Here is a 16,403-nt window from a genome sequence, read left to right as displayed (position 1 = left end):
AGGGGCCCTTTTCTACTTACCAGCTTACCAGTGCCACTTCCTACTTGTGTTGTCTTGTTCTGTGTCTTCGCAAATCCATGGATTTTGTCTTGACAGCAGGAATGAGTCAAAGTTGTTAGGATACCCGCAAGTGCTGACTCCTTAACAACCAGTAGCCATGACCTGAATGTCACATCTAGCAGTGGTAAGTATGCCACTGCTAAATGTTTCACTTCGCACTGCATCCAAGCGATAAAATACCAAATGTTTTCATGAGATTAATAAAGCACATTTTACAGTAATAACACATGCTTTATTTTTTAAGCGATTTTTGACAAATTACAAAAATGTTTCTGAAAAATGCCATGCGGAATTTTAGTACAAATTCCAAAGCAGTAAATTTTGTTTAGTGAATTGAGCCCAATATTTCTTCTAAATAAAGAGTATATGCAAAACTAAATCGAAACTGAATGTTTTATAGATAAACATATCTATTTAAATTTCCCCTTTGATTGCAGTAAGGGGAAGTGAGTTTCATTCATGCAGACAATAATTACATTCATTCCTGGGGAGAAATTAATTTTATTTTGATAACATTCTTCTCTTCTCTCAGTTTGGAAAGAAATCATCTGACAGACAGTTCCTGCCCCCACCTGGCATCTGGAATAAGAAATAACCAGACAATGAGGACACTGAATGTGTCTGATAACTATCTGGAGGGTCCTCATTTCAGTGATCTGATGGCAGCTCTGACAACAAGCTGGATAGAGAGATTACAGTGAGTATAATAGGACTGACTAAGACAATAATATACTGGGACAATTTTAAGAATATCTATAGAATTTATTGCTGAATAACATGAAATAGGAGAGAGTTTCAGGGGTTCAGGATACTCCAAAGCGATCAATAGATGGACAAACTTCTAGCACAAATTCTTATAACTGCAGGTAAACCTGAAATTACACAGTAGGTCTTACTTACAATATCCCAGGAGTTGACTGCCACCCAGCTTCCGCTGGTAGTTCCTCAGCGAGAAGAAAAGATCCTTTTCCAGACCAGGACTTCAGGACAGTGCCCTCCAACAAAAAAAACCTTATTAATTGTTTTCAGGCACTCAGTTCAGCAGCTGCTGAGGCCCAAACTGCAATTCTTATCTTATGCCCCGTACACACTATAAGAAAATCATACGAAAATTTTCTTACGAGGACTGATCATCTGATAATCGGATCGTTAGTGCACAGCTTTTGAGAGCCGATCACGATAATTCGTATGACAATATCTGAAGGGACAAGCACAAAAATATTTCTCGTACGATACCAAAATGTACGATTTTTGTTTAATCAGAACAGTAGTCATCTGAAAATACAATACAAATACAACGCAATACATGACATCACTTTAGAAATTCTTTTCTTTCATAGAAGAATTTTCATATCTTTAGTAACCTTTTCACTTTCGATGTGAGACAAGCAGGTGAAAAAAACCCAGCCGATCGTTCGTACGTTTTATTCTCATCATGTGTACAGGGCATTAGTATAGCTTCCTCCCAGGGGCAGCAGACCCATGAGAACTAGAACCCACCTAGCAGAGGAAAAACAATCTGGAAAGGCATCCCCATATTTATCACCTCCCCACCAGGTTTCTGGATACCCCCTTCCAGGCATTGGCTGAGGCATGATAATTCATACCTGAATATTTGATCCTCCCTTCCCCATAATCTGGAAGCTTATCCCAGAAGCAGATATCCTTCAATGGGCCAGCCAGGCCACACTCCATCCTCTGATACAGATGCTGTTGGTGCATCCTAACCTGCTGTGTTCTCAAGTCACATTAAACTGTGAGTGTTTCCCAACATGGTGCTCTCCCGTTGGGATGACTGTTGAGTTGAGCCTTTCTTTTAATACAAGTTCTTGTTCCTGCATCTGGACTCAAAGTAATTACTCCACTGCACCACCCTACACTTGGTGGCAGTCAACAGGATATGTCCCTTGCAGATGGTGTAAAAGGAGAATTAGGCTCCATGATGGCTCCAGCCTTAGCCCTGTTACCTAAATTTTATGGCTCAGACATCCCTTTGGCTGAGTGAGAGGAAAGACTGGAGAGTGCCGTGCACCTGTACCAGGTCCCAGCTCAGCTAATGGTGGAGCTGGCTATTAATGCCCTAGAGGATGACATCCACCAAGCGGTGATCGTGCTGCAAGAGGAGAAGTGAGCTACATTAGAACAATGTCCTGCCTAGAGGGCCTGTTTGGAGAAAATGTATCTGTCTCGGATTTGAGGCAGAGATTTTTTGTCAGGAAACAGGAGGATGAAAGTCTCACTCATTATGTGGTAGCAATGCAATGTCAGAGCCTGGGTCCAAACCTGGGCCTTCTGCGGTGAGAGGCAATGTTTCTTCTTGCTGAGCCACCTGGAATGCTGGACAGCACCCTTGACAATTATTTGGATGATCCTACCTTGACCTTATTTATCTTGAACCTTGAACCCCTTGCTCCTCCCATGAACTTCCTGATAAAAGCCATGTCTCTGCATTTCCTGTTTGCCAGATTATTGTGCCTTCTCCAGCCAGTATCTCGCTTGTCTCTTCTGCTGCCATCTATACCTTCGCTACCGACATTTGGCTTGTTCCTGGACTACGATTCTGCCTCATCCCATCTACTACTGCTTGTTACTGACCCTTGGCTTGTTGACTGACTCCGCTTCTGCCAGATCCCTACCTGCTCCATCTGCTATTAGATTCCAGCTTGCTCATTCCCTGGTGGGGTGATCCTGAGAACTGCGACCTGATACTAACATGCAGCCAAATCCATCTCCACCATTAGGAGCTCTGGTGAAAACCGGTTAGTGCTTAGACCCCGCACCTCAGGTGAGCCTGTGTCATATCCCAGGGTGACCTGCTGGTGTACCTATCCTGCTGGTTTCAGGTTAGCTTTACACTGCTATAACAACTGGTCTCTGAACCTGACCCCTGTTCGTGACAGAATAATCTGGCCCAAACATGGAGGCCGCTATAGCAAACGTTGTGGCTCCTCTTATGCAGCAAATTGCTGAGCTGCAGCAATTCGGGGTGACCCATCAGGAAAAAGTTGCCAAACTAGAAAGCATAGTGGATAGGCAACAGGGAAAGATTCAGACTCTGCAGAGACAACTGCTGAAGCGAGATGATACCAACTCACATATGCCTCAGCCCCAACCATCTAAGTTTAATGGAGACTGCCGCCACTACAGGGGTTTTCTTAATCAATGTCGTATATATTTACCAATGTACCCTTCTGCATTTCCTTCAGAGAAAAAGAAGGTAATGTTTATTACTGGACTGCTGAATGGGGAAGCTCAAGCTTGGGCCTCCCCTTATATAGAACAAGACAATGTCACTCTGAATGATTTCGATACCTTTTTGACCGCGATGAATCCGGTTTTTGATGATCCCAACCATTGTGCTACTGCCAAAGCAAAGTTGCATAGTCTGAGGCAGGGTAAACGCTCGGTCGCTGATCGCAGACACCACTTGGAACCCTGCAGCACAAAAAAGCTAGTTCCGCCAAGGGCTTTCTGAACAGGTAAAGGATGAGCTTGCCAGAGTAGATATTCCTAATGATCTTGAGGAATTCATCCAATTATGTATCCGAATTGATCAAAGACTTACAGAAAGGAGGAAGGAGAGGCTGGGAATGTTTGGAAGTAATAGGGGCATGCATCTCTATGCTAGTCCATTTGTTCAGCAGGATTCAAGAGTCTCTCTGGGTTCTAACACTCCCGAGCCTATGCAGGTTGATGCTATCAAGAGATCCATTTCCATTCAGGAGAGAGAGAGAACTTATGTCTATATTGTGAGGACTCTGGTCATTATGCAGTTAATTGTCCTAACAAAGTTAGAAGATCAATTGCTATGGCTGATGTGATTGTGCCTGAACAAATAAACTCTATTAGCCAGTCTGTCTCCCCACTGATTCCTGAAGAAAATAAAGTGAACTCACTACTCTCTCATTTTGTCATCCCCATTAAGCTTGTCTCTGAGGGCCGTGAAATCTCCTGCTCAGCTATGCTGGACTCTGGGGCTGGGGAGAACTTTATGGATATAGAATTTGCCCACAGCAATAATATTCATGCAAGAAATACATTTACCCCTATTGATATGGAGATAGTTGATGGTTCACCCTTATCTTCAGGACCTGTTACCCATAAACCAGTTCCCCTGGTACTGCTGTTTGAGGCTGACAATTGTGAGACCATCAGCTTTCAGCTGATTACATCACCCAAGTTTCCCCATCATCCTGGGCATTCCTGGGTTCTCCACTCACAATCCTTCCATCAACTGGGGAGCACGGACTATAGATTTCACGTCCCCCACTGTGCAAAATATTGTAAGAAACATTGCCTCTCACCGCAGAAGGCCCAGGTTCGGATGCAGGCTCTGACAGTACTCCCCTCCTCACAGGACGTCCCCTGGACGTCTTAGGACCAGGCTTGTGGGGAAACCTCTGGTGGAATTCTCTTGTTAATCTAGCAGCATGAACATATTTTTCAGGCTCCCAAGAATTCTCCTCTTGCCCATATCCTTCCCACTGGACAAGATATTGCAATTTTCCTCTAAACTTCCTAGAGTCAAGAATCTTCCCCACCACATATTCTTCTTCACCGTGTACCTCAATAGGTGAAGGAGGTGGAAGAATTCTTCCAGAGAAAGGTTTTCATGAAATGGTTTGAAAAGTGATACGTGAAAAACAGGCTGAATCTTCATACTGTCAGGAAGTTTTAAGCGAAAGTTGACTGGGTTGATCTGAGCAGAAATCTGGAAAGGTCCCACAAACGTTTGGTCCAACTTTGCAGATGGAACATGAACCTTCAGAGTTTTGGTTGATACCCAAACTTTGTCGCCCACATGAAAGGTAGGAAGTGATCTGCGATGACTGTCGGCATCCCTTTTATAACATTCCTGAGCCTCCCCCAAAGTCTCGATCAACTTCGCCTTAATCTCCTGTAATGTAGTTAATCTGTTGGCAACAGCAGGAATTTGAGTTGCTATAGGGAGATCAGGAATAAAAACTGGATGGTACTCTGTATTGAGGAAAAAAGGGCTTTGGGAGGTGGAGCTATGTTTAGCATTGTTATAGGCAAACTCTGCCGTAGGTAGATAGTCTACCCAGTCATCCTGAAGATAACTTACATTATGGACCTTTGAACTGAGTTACCAGGACAGATGGCACCAACACATAGGAGCCGTAGTGTGGACCTACAACACCACTGTACACTGGCCACATGCCCTTCTTCTTAATGTTCAGGCAATATAGCTGAATGCCTGTGGACCTCCTGTTAGGATCTCCAAATCTTCTTCCACACACCTAGTTCCTCTGTGCAGGAACATTGGAGTGGATGCAACAGACCAAGCAGCTGGTCCTGGCAAACAGAGAAATGGCATCGGACTCTGCAGTGGAGGAGCATATAGCGCAGGGTGTTTAGTGAGCTTCAGATAGCTCCAGTAATGCCCAGGTGGAGCAGAGAGATCACTCAGCCATCTTCCTCCACCACACACATGCACCCTCATGACTCTTTTTCATTGTATTCATGGCACAAACTTTGGTTGTTATTCATTATCTGATACAGATCTGTTAAGTCATTAATTTCATCCAAGTTAATTTTGTGTTGAGGTGTTTCCCTGTACACCATTTCCCACACACTGTCTAATGTTAAGGTATTAATATAGCGGTTTCTATAGCTCTGATACAAATATGACCACTATAGAGGTCAATCATCTTTACTGCTGTCACAACTTTTTTCATGAATATAGTCTAATCAACTGCTGATTTCCTCTATATGCAAACATGTTAGTATTAATACAGCTACTTAATCAGACTCAGGTTGCCACTGATCAATGTGTTCAAGTACTGGGACCACTCCTGCTAGACTTAAGCAGACCATAGATGAGTAGAAAACCCGAATGTAAATTCTTTCTGACAGACAGAGCTTTCGGCTTTCACATCATTAGTGTACCCACATCAACACACTATTTTTCATTTCACAACTGAAAGTGACTGATCCAACATGGTGGATTTTTTTTTTAAATTAATGAATTTATAATTCTTGATGGGGGAATCTTATGAAAAAATAAAATAGAAAATGAAATGTGTATGAGCTATGAAAGTATGAACCGTAAGGAAAAGAACCTTCACTGTCAAAGTTCTTTCATAAGTAACGGTAAACATGTATGAACAGCAGGCAACAAGAACAAGCTATGCAGAGGGAAATACACAAAATGTGCATGCATTATAATAAAAATGGGTTGGCACCGTATGTACATGACATTTAGTCATATTTCAGTAGTATGGTCTTATAACAAAATAAGTTTAGTCTTATAATTTTTTAGTACACATTAAAGCAGTGACATGGTTTTATTTCAACTACTCAGTCTCCTGATTTTAGGAGCCAATTTGTTTTATTTCAGCAGCTTGGTTTCTTAGTGTGTTTTAGTACATATTTCCTTTTAGTACTTATTTTTGTAGCAAATGACTCTTTTCAGCAGCCTAATATTTCAGTACTTTTTACACATTTCGTTAATATATGTTTACATTATACATCCACTTTCTTTGTTTATGGTTTTACTATGTACCGTATTTTTCGCTCCATAAGACGCACCTGACCATAGGATACACCTAGATTTTAGAGGAGGAAAAAAAATATTCTGAACCAATGGACTGCAGACATAGTACAGGAGATGACCAGAGACTGCGGACACAGTACAGGAGATAACCAGAGACTGCGGACACAGTACAGGAGATGACCAGAGACTGCGGACACAGTACAGGGGATGACCAGAGACTGCGGACACAGTACAGGGGATGACCAGAGACTGCGGACACAGTACAGGGGATGACCAGAGACTGCGGACACAGTACAGATGACCAGAGACTGGGGACACAGTACAGATGACCAGAGACTGTGGACCTTTGGGGAGCAAAGGGGGGGGGTGCTGGTACCCGAAATTTGACAGGTACCCACTCCCACTTCTGCAAAGTTGTCCTTCCCCCTCCCTCCCCATAATCTTCTGGGACACGTGACAGGTCCCAGAAGATTACAGGGCCATTCACAAAGCGCGGCGCTTCTCGCGTTTGCGCAGTGGGTACCAAGCTGTGAAGCCGCAAGCTGTCACAGATGGGTACCCATGCTGGCGCCGGGGAGAGGAGACTGAGGACACTGCTGGACCGAGGAAGAGGTAGGACTGCTGGAGGTCTGCAGAGAAGAGCTGAGTGGTCGGCCCGGTATTCTAACATGGGGGCAATACCGGGCCGGTCGCTCCATATTCGCTCCATAAGACACACAGACATTTCCCCCCATTTTTTGAGTGGAAAAAAGTGCATCTTATGGAGTGAAAAATATGGTATATTGCTTGTACCTTTTAACATTTTCACATTCAATTGAGACAACTGACGTTCACGTGACAAGTTTGATGTTGCTGTTATATGATGTTTTAGAATTTGTGGTATAGACTCATTCATATCTAAACATAATTTTTTCATTATTATTATTATGATATTATTGTTTGCTTATGCTTGTAGCCTTTATGAAGAGGCAGTGGTGTTACCCCAAAAATGTGTATGACCTTTTTTTTTTCTAACTAAAAGTTACAGTTATTTTGGAGTATTCTATTCAGTTTTGGTTTGGTGCCCCTTTCTGTTTTCCTGTGGTTATATACAGGTCTGTTCTATTTTCACTTATTTTCCAATAAACAGAAATAAGTTCCGTTCATGTAGAGAATAGTTACATTAATTCCTGGGGAAGTAATTAATTTTCTGTTGCTAACGTTCTTCTCTTCTTCTTCAGTTTGTATGCCAATCACCTGACACACAGTTCTTGCCCCCACCTGGCATCTGGAATAAGAAATAACCAGAAACTGAGGATACTGGACCTGTCGAAGAACAATCTGGAGGGTCCTCATTTCAGTGACCTGATGGCAGCTCTGACAACAAGCCAGATAGAGGAATTACAGTGAGTATAAAAGGACTGATTGAGACAATAAAATTCTTTGATAATCTTACATCCAAACTACATAAATCAAAAAATAATATTGTAATTATGTTTGATCTCCTTTTTGTAAATATGTTTTATTTTTGGATCTTATCACACTCTGTTTTCTGCCATGAAATATATTTTTCCTAAAACCTCATTCAAATCTTCTAAAGGGGATGCGCATAACCTTGTTCAAATCCTCTAAAGGGGATGCTCATAACTTTGTTCAAATCCTCTCAAGGGGATGCTCATACCTCCAGTTACTTTTCTCACAGGGGTAGTCCTTAAGAACGTTTGCTACTGTAAGCTTTGGGCCAAGGGGTCTTGGAACATGCCCAAACCAACCAAGTATTTTCCATTGCACCCTCACACTTAAAGCAATCTTTACAAAGATTGGGACCATCTGAACAACCTTACTTGTGCTTCCTAAGCGGTGCAAGAATACCCAAAGGAAGACAGTTTTTGTAAAAGTGGGAAATCCCTGAGGGATCATACTTCAATAAGATCTGTGATATGAAATTTGTATCCTAAATTATATCTATAATAGGCTGTGATATAATAAACACCATGTATATTGACACTTAAGTCCCACTTTCACAGTTGAAAGTCCAAAATTGTAAATAATAAACTAGTGTCAGTGAAAATATTTTAAACTCCAAAAATTCCAAAAATTATTCATCCAAGTTCTGATTCATAATCACTGTGTATCTCCAAGAATGCTGTATACCTCCAAAAGAAAAAAAAGCTGGATAGTGTATTGCCCTCAATATAATGGTGATTAAATCATATTTAAATATATTTAAATCCAAAAATCTTTTTTGTGCAAACAAAAAACCACACAAAAATGTGAAAAACACGTGAAATAGTGAAGCACTCTGTGTATACTTCTATATACACACTCCTCTATGAACACTCTGTGAACACATCTATGTGGCTGAATTACATACCCTTACCCTAAATAAGTAATATAAGAGCCTCCAGAGATAATAATCCATTGGATCCTCACTTCAACAGAAATTAGCCCACAGGATTAACTTCAGATCCCAGGCTATCCCTTCCTTCCACTCTTATGAGGAAGTCAGGAAGTGACGAAACGCGTAAAGGGACTTGACATTGGACGAGAACCGGAAGTGGAGGAGCGGCCATCTTAAGTGAGGTTACACTACATTTCGGCATTCCAGAAAGCTGCTTGTGGTTGGGAAATGGGAATATATGCGGTTTAAACATTTCATGAATGTAAGCACATACATTAAAGTCTGGATCTTGTTTATAATTGAATATATTACACCATATGGCTATTCTTTCTTCTATCTATGTATGGCATTGAGAGAACTGAAGGCGTGAGTGGAAGGAAGGGATAACTTGGGATCTGAAGTTAATCCTGTGGGATAATTTCTGTTGAAGTCAGGTGCCAGGAAGGTTTTTTTCGTTCAGGTCTGCAGCGTCATTCATCATAATTGACATAGATCTACATCGCTGGACAACATGATTAACCACTTGATCTCTGGAAGGTTTTACCCCCTTTATGACTAGGGCATTTTTGCTATTCAGCACTGTGCTACTTTAACTGGCAATTGCTCGGCCATGCAACGCTGTAACCACTGTGGATTTTTTTTGCTATATAAATGAAAAAATACCTAAAGTTTTGAAAAAAAAACAAGTTTTTTTAGTTTCTGTAAAATTTTGTAAACAAATAATCTTCATACATTTAGGCCATTGATGCCTGGAGGGAAGCCAAACCCACAACTAGAGATTATTCTCACTTTTCTAGAGCTCATAATCATTATTCTCTTATCAACCATATGTTTCTCTTCTCAGGACTTCACACCCTGGTCAGATCATGACCTTGTAGTGCTGACGCTTTCTAACTAGACAGCTAGGATGGTCAAACCACATTGGCGACTAAACAAATCTCTCCTCAGTAATGAATCTTGCTGTCTAGATATTTCTACCCACTTGAAAGCTTACTTTAATGTTAAAAAAGCAGAAGACACTACACCTGCTATTAATTGGGCTGTGCACTAGGCCTCTGCCAGAGGCTTTTATTATTCAACTGTCGTCCAGACTTAAAAAGCCTGTGATGAGATTATTTCTGCCAAATCTAAGGAATGTGAGGCTCTGGTTACCAACATAACAGCTCCCTGACTCTCAACCTGTTATATAAACTTGAACAGGCCCACCTGGAACTTAATATTTCCCTTACCACAAAAGCAATTGTTCTAGACAAATCATACATTTTTTACCTGGCGTGATAGGCCAGGTTGCCTGTTAGAATACAAATTTACTCCTAGATATTCTCATTTTGCTCTCCCGTGAATTAGACTTTTGGGGGTCATATCTTTCAAGATCCCCAGAAGATTTTTCAGGAATTCCGTAATTTTGTTATACGGTTATACAGTTGACCTCAAGGTGACACTTCCTCCTCCAATAATGACTTTCTAAAGGCCATGCCCCTACCATCTCTTAAGGATTCCCATAAGGAGCTCATGGAACAGCCCTTTACTTGTGAGGATATCCAAAAGACTATTAGGACACTATCTCCACATAAATCACCAGACCCTGCTGATCTCTCTAAAGCTATTATGAAAAAGTTTCTGAACAGCTTGCCCCACATTTGGCTCTGTATTTTACCTCTTTACAGGATGGTGAAGTGGTCCCTCTGGACGAAAATAAGGTGTACATAAGTGTTATTCCTAAACCTTATATTAACTCTACTGATGTCCTTAATTATCGCTCAATCTCACTGATTAACAATGATTTTAAAATTCTTATGAAACTTCTGGCTCTGCGTCTTAATACTTTTTTGGAACAGTATATTCATAAACATCATTCAGGATTTATAACTGGATGCCAAACCTTGGACCAGATTTGTTGGTCTATAACACTGATGTCAGCAGTATGTACTAATTGGGATGCTCCTCCTTCTAGGGAAGTTTTACTTCTCTCGCTGGATCTCCATAGGGCCTTTTGATTGCTTAACTTGGGAATGTTTACCACATTGGAGGCCTTTGGATTTGGTTCCACATTACTCTCTTTATTAAAACCTTATACAGCACTCACTAAACTCAAGTCTCGTAAGCGGTTATAGATCTTTGTTGTTCCCTATCCAATGTGGCACGAGACAGGGCTGCCCACTTTCTCCTTTACTTTTTCCATTACCAATTGAACCTCTTGCTGTGGCAATTCACTCCTCACCGCAACATTCATGGCACCTGCTGTGGACAACAGGAGCATAAATATGCCCTGTTTGCTGATGATGTTCTTATGTTCAAATCACTCTACCTAATTTGTTATCTCTACTGCGCCAGTTCTCTCAAATTGCTGGGCTTTCCCTGAACTCTCAAAAAACAACGGCTCTTAGTGTTTATTTTCTCCTTCCACAGTACATACCTTTCAGGATAATACTTATAATCTCCAATGGGCACATCGCTCTCTTCCATATTTAGGGATTCAATTAACATCATCCATCGAGACCCTTTACCGGGTTAATTATCCTCCGCTATCCATAATACTTCAAGGAGATCTTCGTCGTTGGGTGGATTATTCGTTATCTTGGTTTGGGAGAATTAACTCTATCAAAATGAAATTTTTACCCAGGATACTTTACTTCTTTAGAAACTTACCAATAGCAATCCTGAGAGGGAACTTACAGCACCTACAAGCTGAGTTCCTCTGTTTTATTTGGCGTAACAGCCCCGGATGAACAAATCGACATTATATGCTTCAAAACCACAAGCCGGGATGGCCTGTACAACCTACAAGCTTATTTTCAAGCTGTTCAAATATCTTAACTTGCCTTTACTACTGCTTAAAAACCTTAATTACTTGGGTCTCTATTGAAGCTCTCTCCTGGTGTCCTCTTGCCATTGGCTCATTGCTGTGGCTTCCTAGCCTTCTACGCCCTCCTACACTGTGTCCCGCTTTATTGCATTCATTAGCCATCTGGGATCGGGTTCCCATTGTAAAGCCTTATCACTTCTGCATACACCGTTAGCCCCTATTTTTTGCAATCTTGAGTTCCCACCTGGGTTAGTACCTACATATTTTCAGTGGTGGATTAACAAGGGGTTATTAAGAATTGGATATTATCTTAATGGTGACCAGTTATATTCGACAGTTATATTTTAAAAACAAACTGCAGATACCGCCTAGTGAAATATTTAGGTATAATAAAATTTGTATCTACAGTATTAGGTTTTTCGTAATTTTATTTTTTATAAGATGTAACTTAATTTATTGGATGGACTTCTTATATTCACGATTTTTAACTATCTTGCCAAGCAAGGGGCCTTTTAGGGGATGGGTGTTGGCGATATATGCTTTCCTCATTGATCTGAATTCCAAGCTGTCTTTTATGACTCCGTGGGAACTGAACCTGAATCTTATCTTTGAATTATCTGAGTGGCAAGATATTGCTTATGCGTTATCTAAAGTATCCATTAATACAAAGTTAACAGAAGCCAACTATAAAACACTTTTACGTTGGTACTTGATCCCTACCAAATGTGCACCTGTCAACATTGCCCACTTGTTTTCGGCTTTGCAACCAGCTGGGAACTGTGTATCACATCTGGTAGCAATGCCCTATAGTGACCAGATTTTGGATTTGGATGTTTAGCTTTATTTACTCAGTGACAGGAGTAAAAACCTGTAGATCCCTGGAGTTGGCCCTCTTTCAAAAACTACCTGATGAGATTCCCAGAAAGTCAGTGAAATTAATCACATATATAATTTTGGTGGCAAGAATTACTATTGCTAAATATTTGAAGCAGTCGGTGGTTCCTCTTGACTAAGTACAGAATAAGGGTAACTGGATTATGGTCAGCGACAGGCTAACGGTATTCTTCATAATAACACTAAGACGTTCTATAGAACATGGAATCTATGGCTTCCTTAAATATCGGTCCCTAAGCGAATCCCGGACTGACCCTCCTTTTTTTTCTTTCTCTGGTTTATTTTATTTCTTCTTTTTTTCCTGTTGGGCATTTCTGATTGTCTCAGGATATCTTTAGGGCTTTATGTAGCGGTGAATTTTATAATATTATCATAGAATATTGCACCTTTTCACAATATTCTAATTTTCTGAGATTGTGGATTTGGGGTTTTCATGAGCTGTAAGCCATAATCATCACAATTATGACAAATCACGGCTTGAACTATCTTGCTTTGCATGTAATGAGTCTATCTCATATATTAGTTTCACCTTTTAAGTTGCATTACTGAAATAAATGAACTTTTGCACGATATTCTAAGTTTTTGAGTTTCACCTGTATATATTTTGAAAATTGATCAACCATAGTGTCACTGTACTACCCTGGAGACTGGTTGGGGGGGGGGGGTTGATCAATTATTTTTTTTGACACTGTGATTGCTTTTTACAGTGATGATCAGTGTAACAACAATCGTTTGAACTGTCATTAATGGCTTTCATTCATGATTCATTGTTTACTATTGTGATGCTGTGATTGGCCCACAGCTATCACATGGTATAGGGTGCCGTGATATTCCCAGGTAGCATGTGATAGAAGTGGGTCAATCACAGCATCACAATAGTAAGTAAACTGTCATGAGTGAAAGCCATTCATGACTTTTTTTGCTTATGTGTTATCATGTGATCGCTATGATTGGTCATAGTGTTCACATGATACCCTGGCTGCTCACAGTGGTGGGTTACTGAGCAATGTGATCTGCTGTTTCCACTGGACACAGCAGTCACAAGATCAAGCCAGTGCGCATTAGCACCACGACATATGGGTACATTAAAGTGTCTGGGGGACGCGGCAGCTAGCAGTAAATTAACGGTTGACAAGTGGTTAACAAGTCTTTTATTAAAATAAATAAATAGATATATATCCCCTGATGTACATCCATTGTTGAGTTTTTATTTAAAATTGACTTTTTTGGTGAATAAGTAATGGTTTTATGTACACACATGTCATTCACATGGAGGCTTAGGATCTGGGGGCTCCCTTATTGTTAAAGGGGTTTCCAGATTCCAGTAGGCCCCTTGCCTGCAGACCCTAACTACCTCCAGGCTAGGGTTGTGGGGAACAGGCCCTTGTCTTCATCAACAAGGGGACAACATGCTCTGCCAGGGTGGTCCAGATATGGTTCAGGAGGTGGAGCCACACACTTTGCTAGCCTGCCAGGCTGCACGCTTGGATAAGGGTCTGGTATGGATTGTGGGGTAACGCCATGCCATTTTTGTGTTCATTTTTTGGAATGGGGCCCCCCCTTAAAACCATACCAGATATAAGGTCCTGGTATCAATTTTGAGGGGGACCCCACATTTTTTATTTTTTGGGCGTCTTTTAAAATTTAAACCCGAAGGGCCTGGTATGAATTGGGGGAGGCCCCAACTCAGTTGTTGACATTCTGCTGTCAGCTGGAAATCCCCAGTGGGTGCCAGCAATTTAACAACCAATGACTCATCCCTGCTGCTAACAGCAGAGATAAGTCACTGGTTGTTAGGAGACAGCACCCGCCAGCATCCTAACAACCAACACAAATCACCGGGAAAATTACACCAAATAAACACATGTAGATATGTTTTTGGTGCTACTCCATTGAAATCTATGGGGCAAAAATCATGTTGCAGCCACACTAAAGTAGTGCTGGGACCTTTTCAATATTGCATTGCAGTCATATTGCATTGATTTGAACAAGCACCATTGAAAATAATGTGTCTTCTGAAGTTGCATATGAAATCACACTATTGTGTTTTTAGTGTGTAAAGTTTGATATAATTGTTACAATCTAACATGATAAAAAGAAATGAGTTATATTCCTGTAGAGAATAATTACATTCATTCCTGAAGGAGAACTTCATTTTTTTCTCGTAACATTCTACTTTTCTCCTAAAGTTTGGTTGGAAATCACCTGACAGACATTTCCTGCCCAGACCTGGCATCTGGAATAAGAAATAACCAGACACTGAGGATACTGAACCTGTATGAGAACAATCTGGAGGGTCGTAAATTCAGTTATCTGATGGAAGCTCTGACAACAAGCCGTATAGAGGCGTTAGAGTGAGTATAACAGGACAGACTGAGACAATAATATTCAGATTTCAACGCTGCCACACTTTGATTGAAAATTTCTCAGTCATGCAACACTGTACCCAAGTGAATGCAACACTGTACCCAAGTGAAATTTCTACAATTTTTTTTTATATAAATAGAGCTTTCTTCTGGTGTTATGTAGTTACCACTGGGTTTTTATTATTTGCTATATAAATGAAAAAATGCCAAGAGTTTTGAAAAAAAAAAACACTTTTTATTAGTTTCTCTTGAAAAAATTTTGCAAATACAGTACATAAACTTTCCTCATACATTTAGCCCAAAATGTATTCTGCCATATCTCATTGGCAAAAATAACCCAAATCAGTGTATATTATTTAGTCTGTGTGAAAGTTATAGAGTCTGTAAACAATGGTATATATTTGAAAATTGATCAGTCCTGATGTACTAACTGCTTATCTCATTTCTTGAGAGTCTGAATAGCCAAGACAGTACGTACATACTTATATTTACAACCCAAAACACACTACTCCTCTCGAGTATGGTGATACCACGTGTGAGAGGCCTTTTCACTGTCTGGACTGATTATATACTGAATATTGTAATTTATACATCACGCAAATCAACCAATTGTGTCAAAACCAAATGTGCTGTAATGGTCACCTCTGTATGGGTGGTCAAGGAAAATACAGTAACTTAGTGTAGCGTCATATGTAGTAGTCCCAGTTCTTATAAGTCTAACAAGCCTAGTCTGCTGGTATATGGCTACCCCCAGGAATGTCATGTCCACTGGCCTGGTGTCTTGCATGAATGTAGTCAGCAGGATGTGTTGATGGATCACTTCAGGCCACAGGCAGAGACATGATCAGAAAAACAGGTAAAGGATCAGTACAAACAGGAGGCAGAAATGTGGTCAATCAGCAGACCAGGGTTAGTACAGGTGGCAGGCAGAGGCAACACTGCACTGATGTGGCGGTGATCAGGGACACTGTAATTGGGGTGACGGTGATCAGGGACACTGTATCTGGTGTGTCAATGATCAGGAACACTGTAACTGGTGTGATGTAATCAAGGATAACATGATTAGTATGGCAGTGATTAGGGGCAATTTGACTAATGTGGCAAAGATCAGGGAGGCAGTAACTGGTGTGGCAATGATCAGGGACACAGTAACTGTAACTGGTGTGGTGGTGATCAGGAACAATATGACTGATGTGGAGGTGATTAGGGACACCGTGAGTGGACTGCGGTAATTACATACAGTAATTAGTGCAGTGGTGTGTGAGCAGCGGAAATTAGGGATACTGACTGACAGGAGTGGTCTGGTGACATTGTACTTCTGTGGCGATGATCAGAGATAATGGCTGGAGCAGCTAGCCATTGTACTGTACATGATCACTG

At 40.9% G+C, this 16,403-nt stretch overlaps 1 protein-coding gene across 1 annotated transcript in view; it reads left to right on the top strand.

The window, feature by feature from the left end:
* The window catches only part of LOC149452292 (NACHT, LRR and PYD domains-containing protein 3-like), a 64,323-nt gene that overhangs the window by 28,980 nt on the left and 18,940 nt on the right, over positions 1 to 16,403 (top strand). Inside the window, exons 7-9 of the mRNA XM_089689585.1 lie at positions 593 to 757; positions 7,798 to 7,962; positions 14,847 to 15,011. Of these exons, the coding sequence (XP_089545711.1) occupies positions 593 to 757; positions 7,798 to 7,962; positions 14,847 to 15,011 (495 nt within the window). The remainder of the gene's footprint in view (positions 1 to 592; positions 758 to 7,797; positions 7,963 to 14,846; positions 15,012 to 16,403) is intronic.

The sequence above is a fragment of the Staurois parvus genome, unplaced genomic scaffold (assembly GCF_062004578.1).
Source record: "Staurois parvus isolate SC_StPar_1 unplaced genomic scaffold, SC_StPar_1.0 ptg000486l, whole genome shotgun sequence".
Taxonomy (NCBI): Eukaryota; Metazoa; Chordata; class Amphibia; order Anura; family Ranidae; genus Staurois; species Staurois parvus.
The sequence above is the reverse complement of the archived record's forward strand: the minus strand, read 5'-3'. Positions and strand labels throughout refer to the sequence as shown.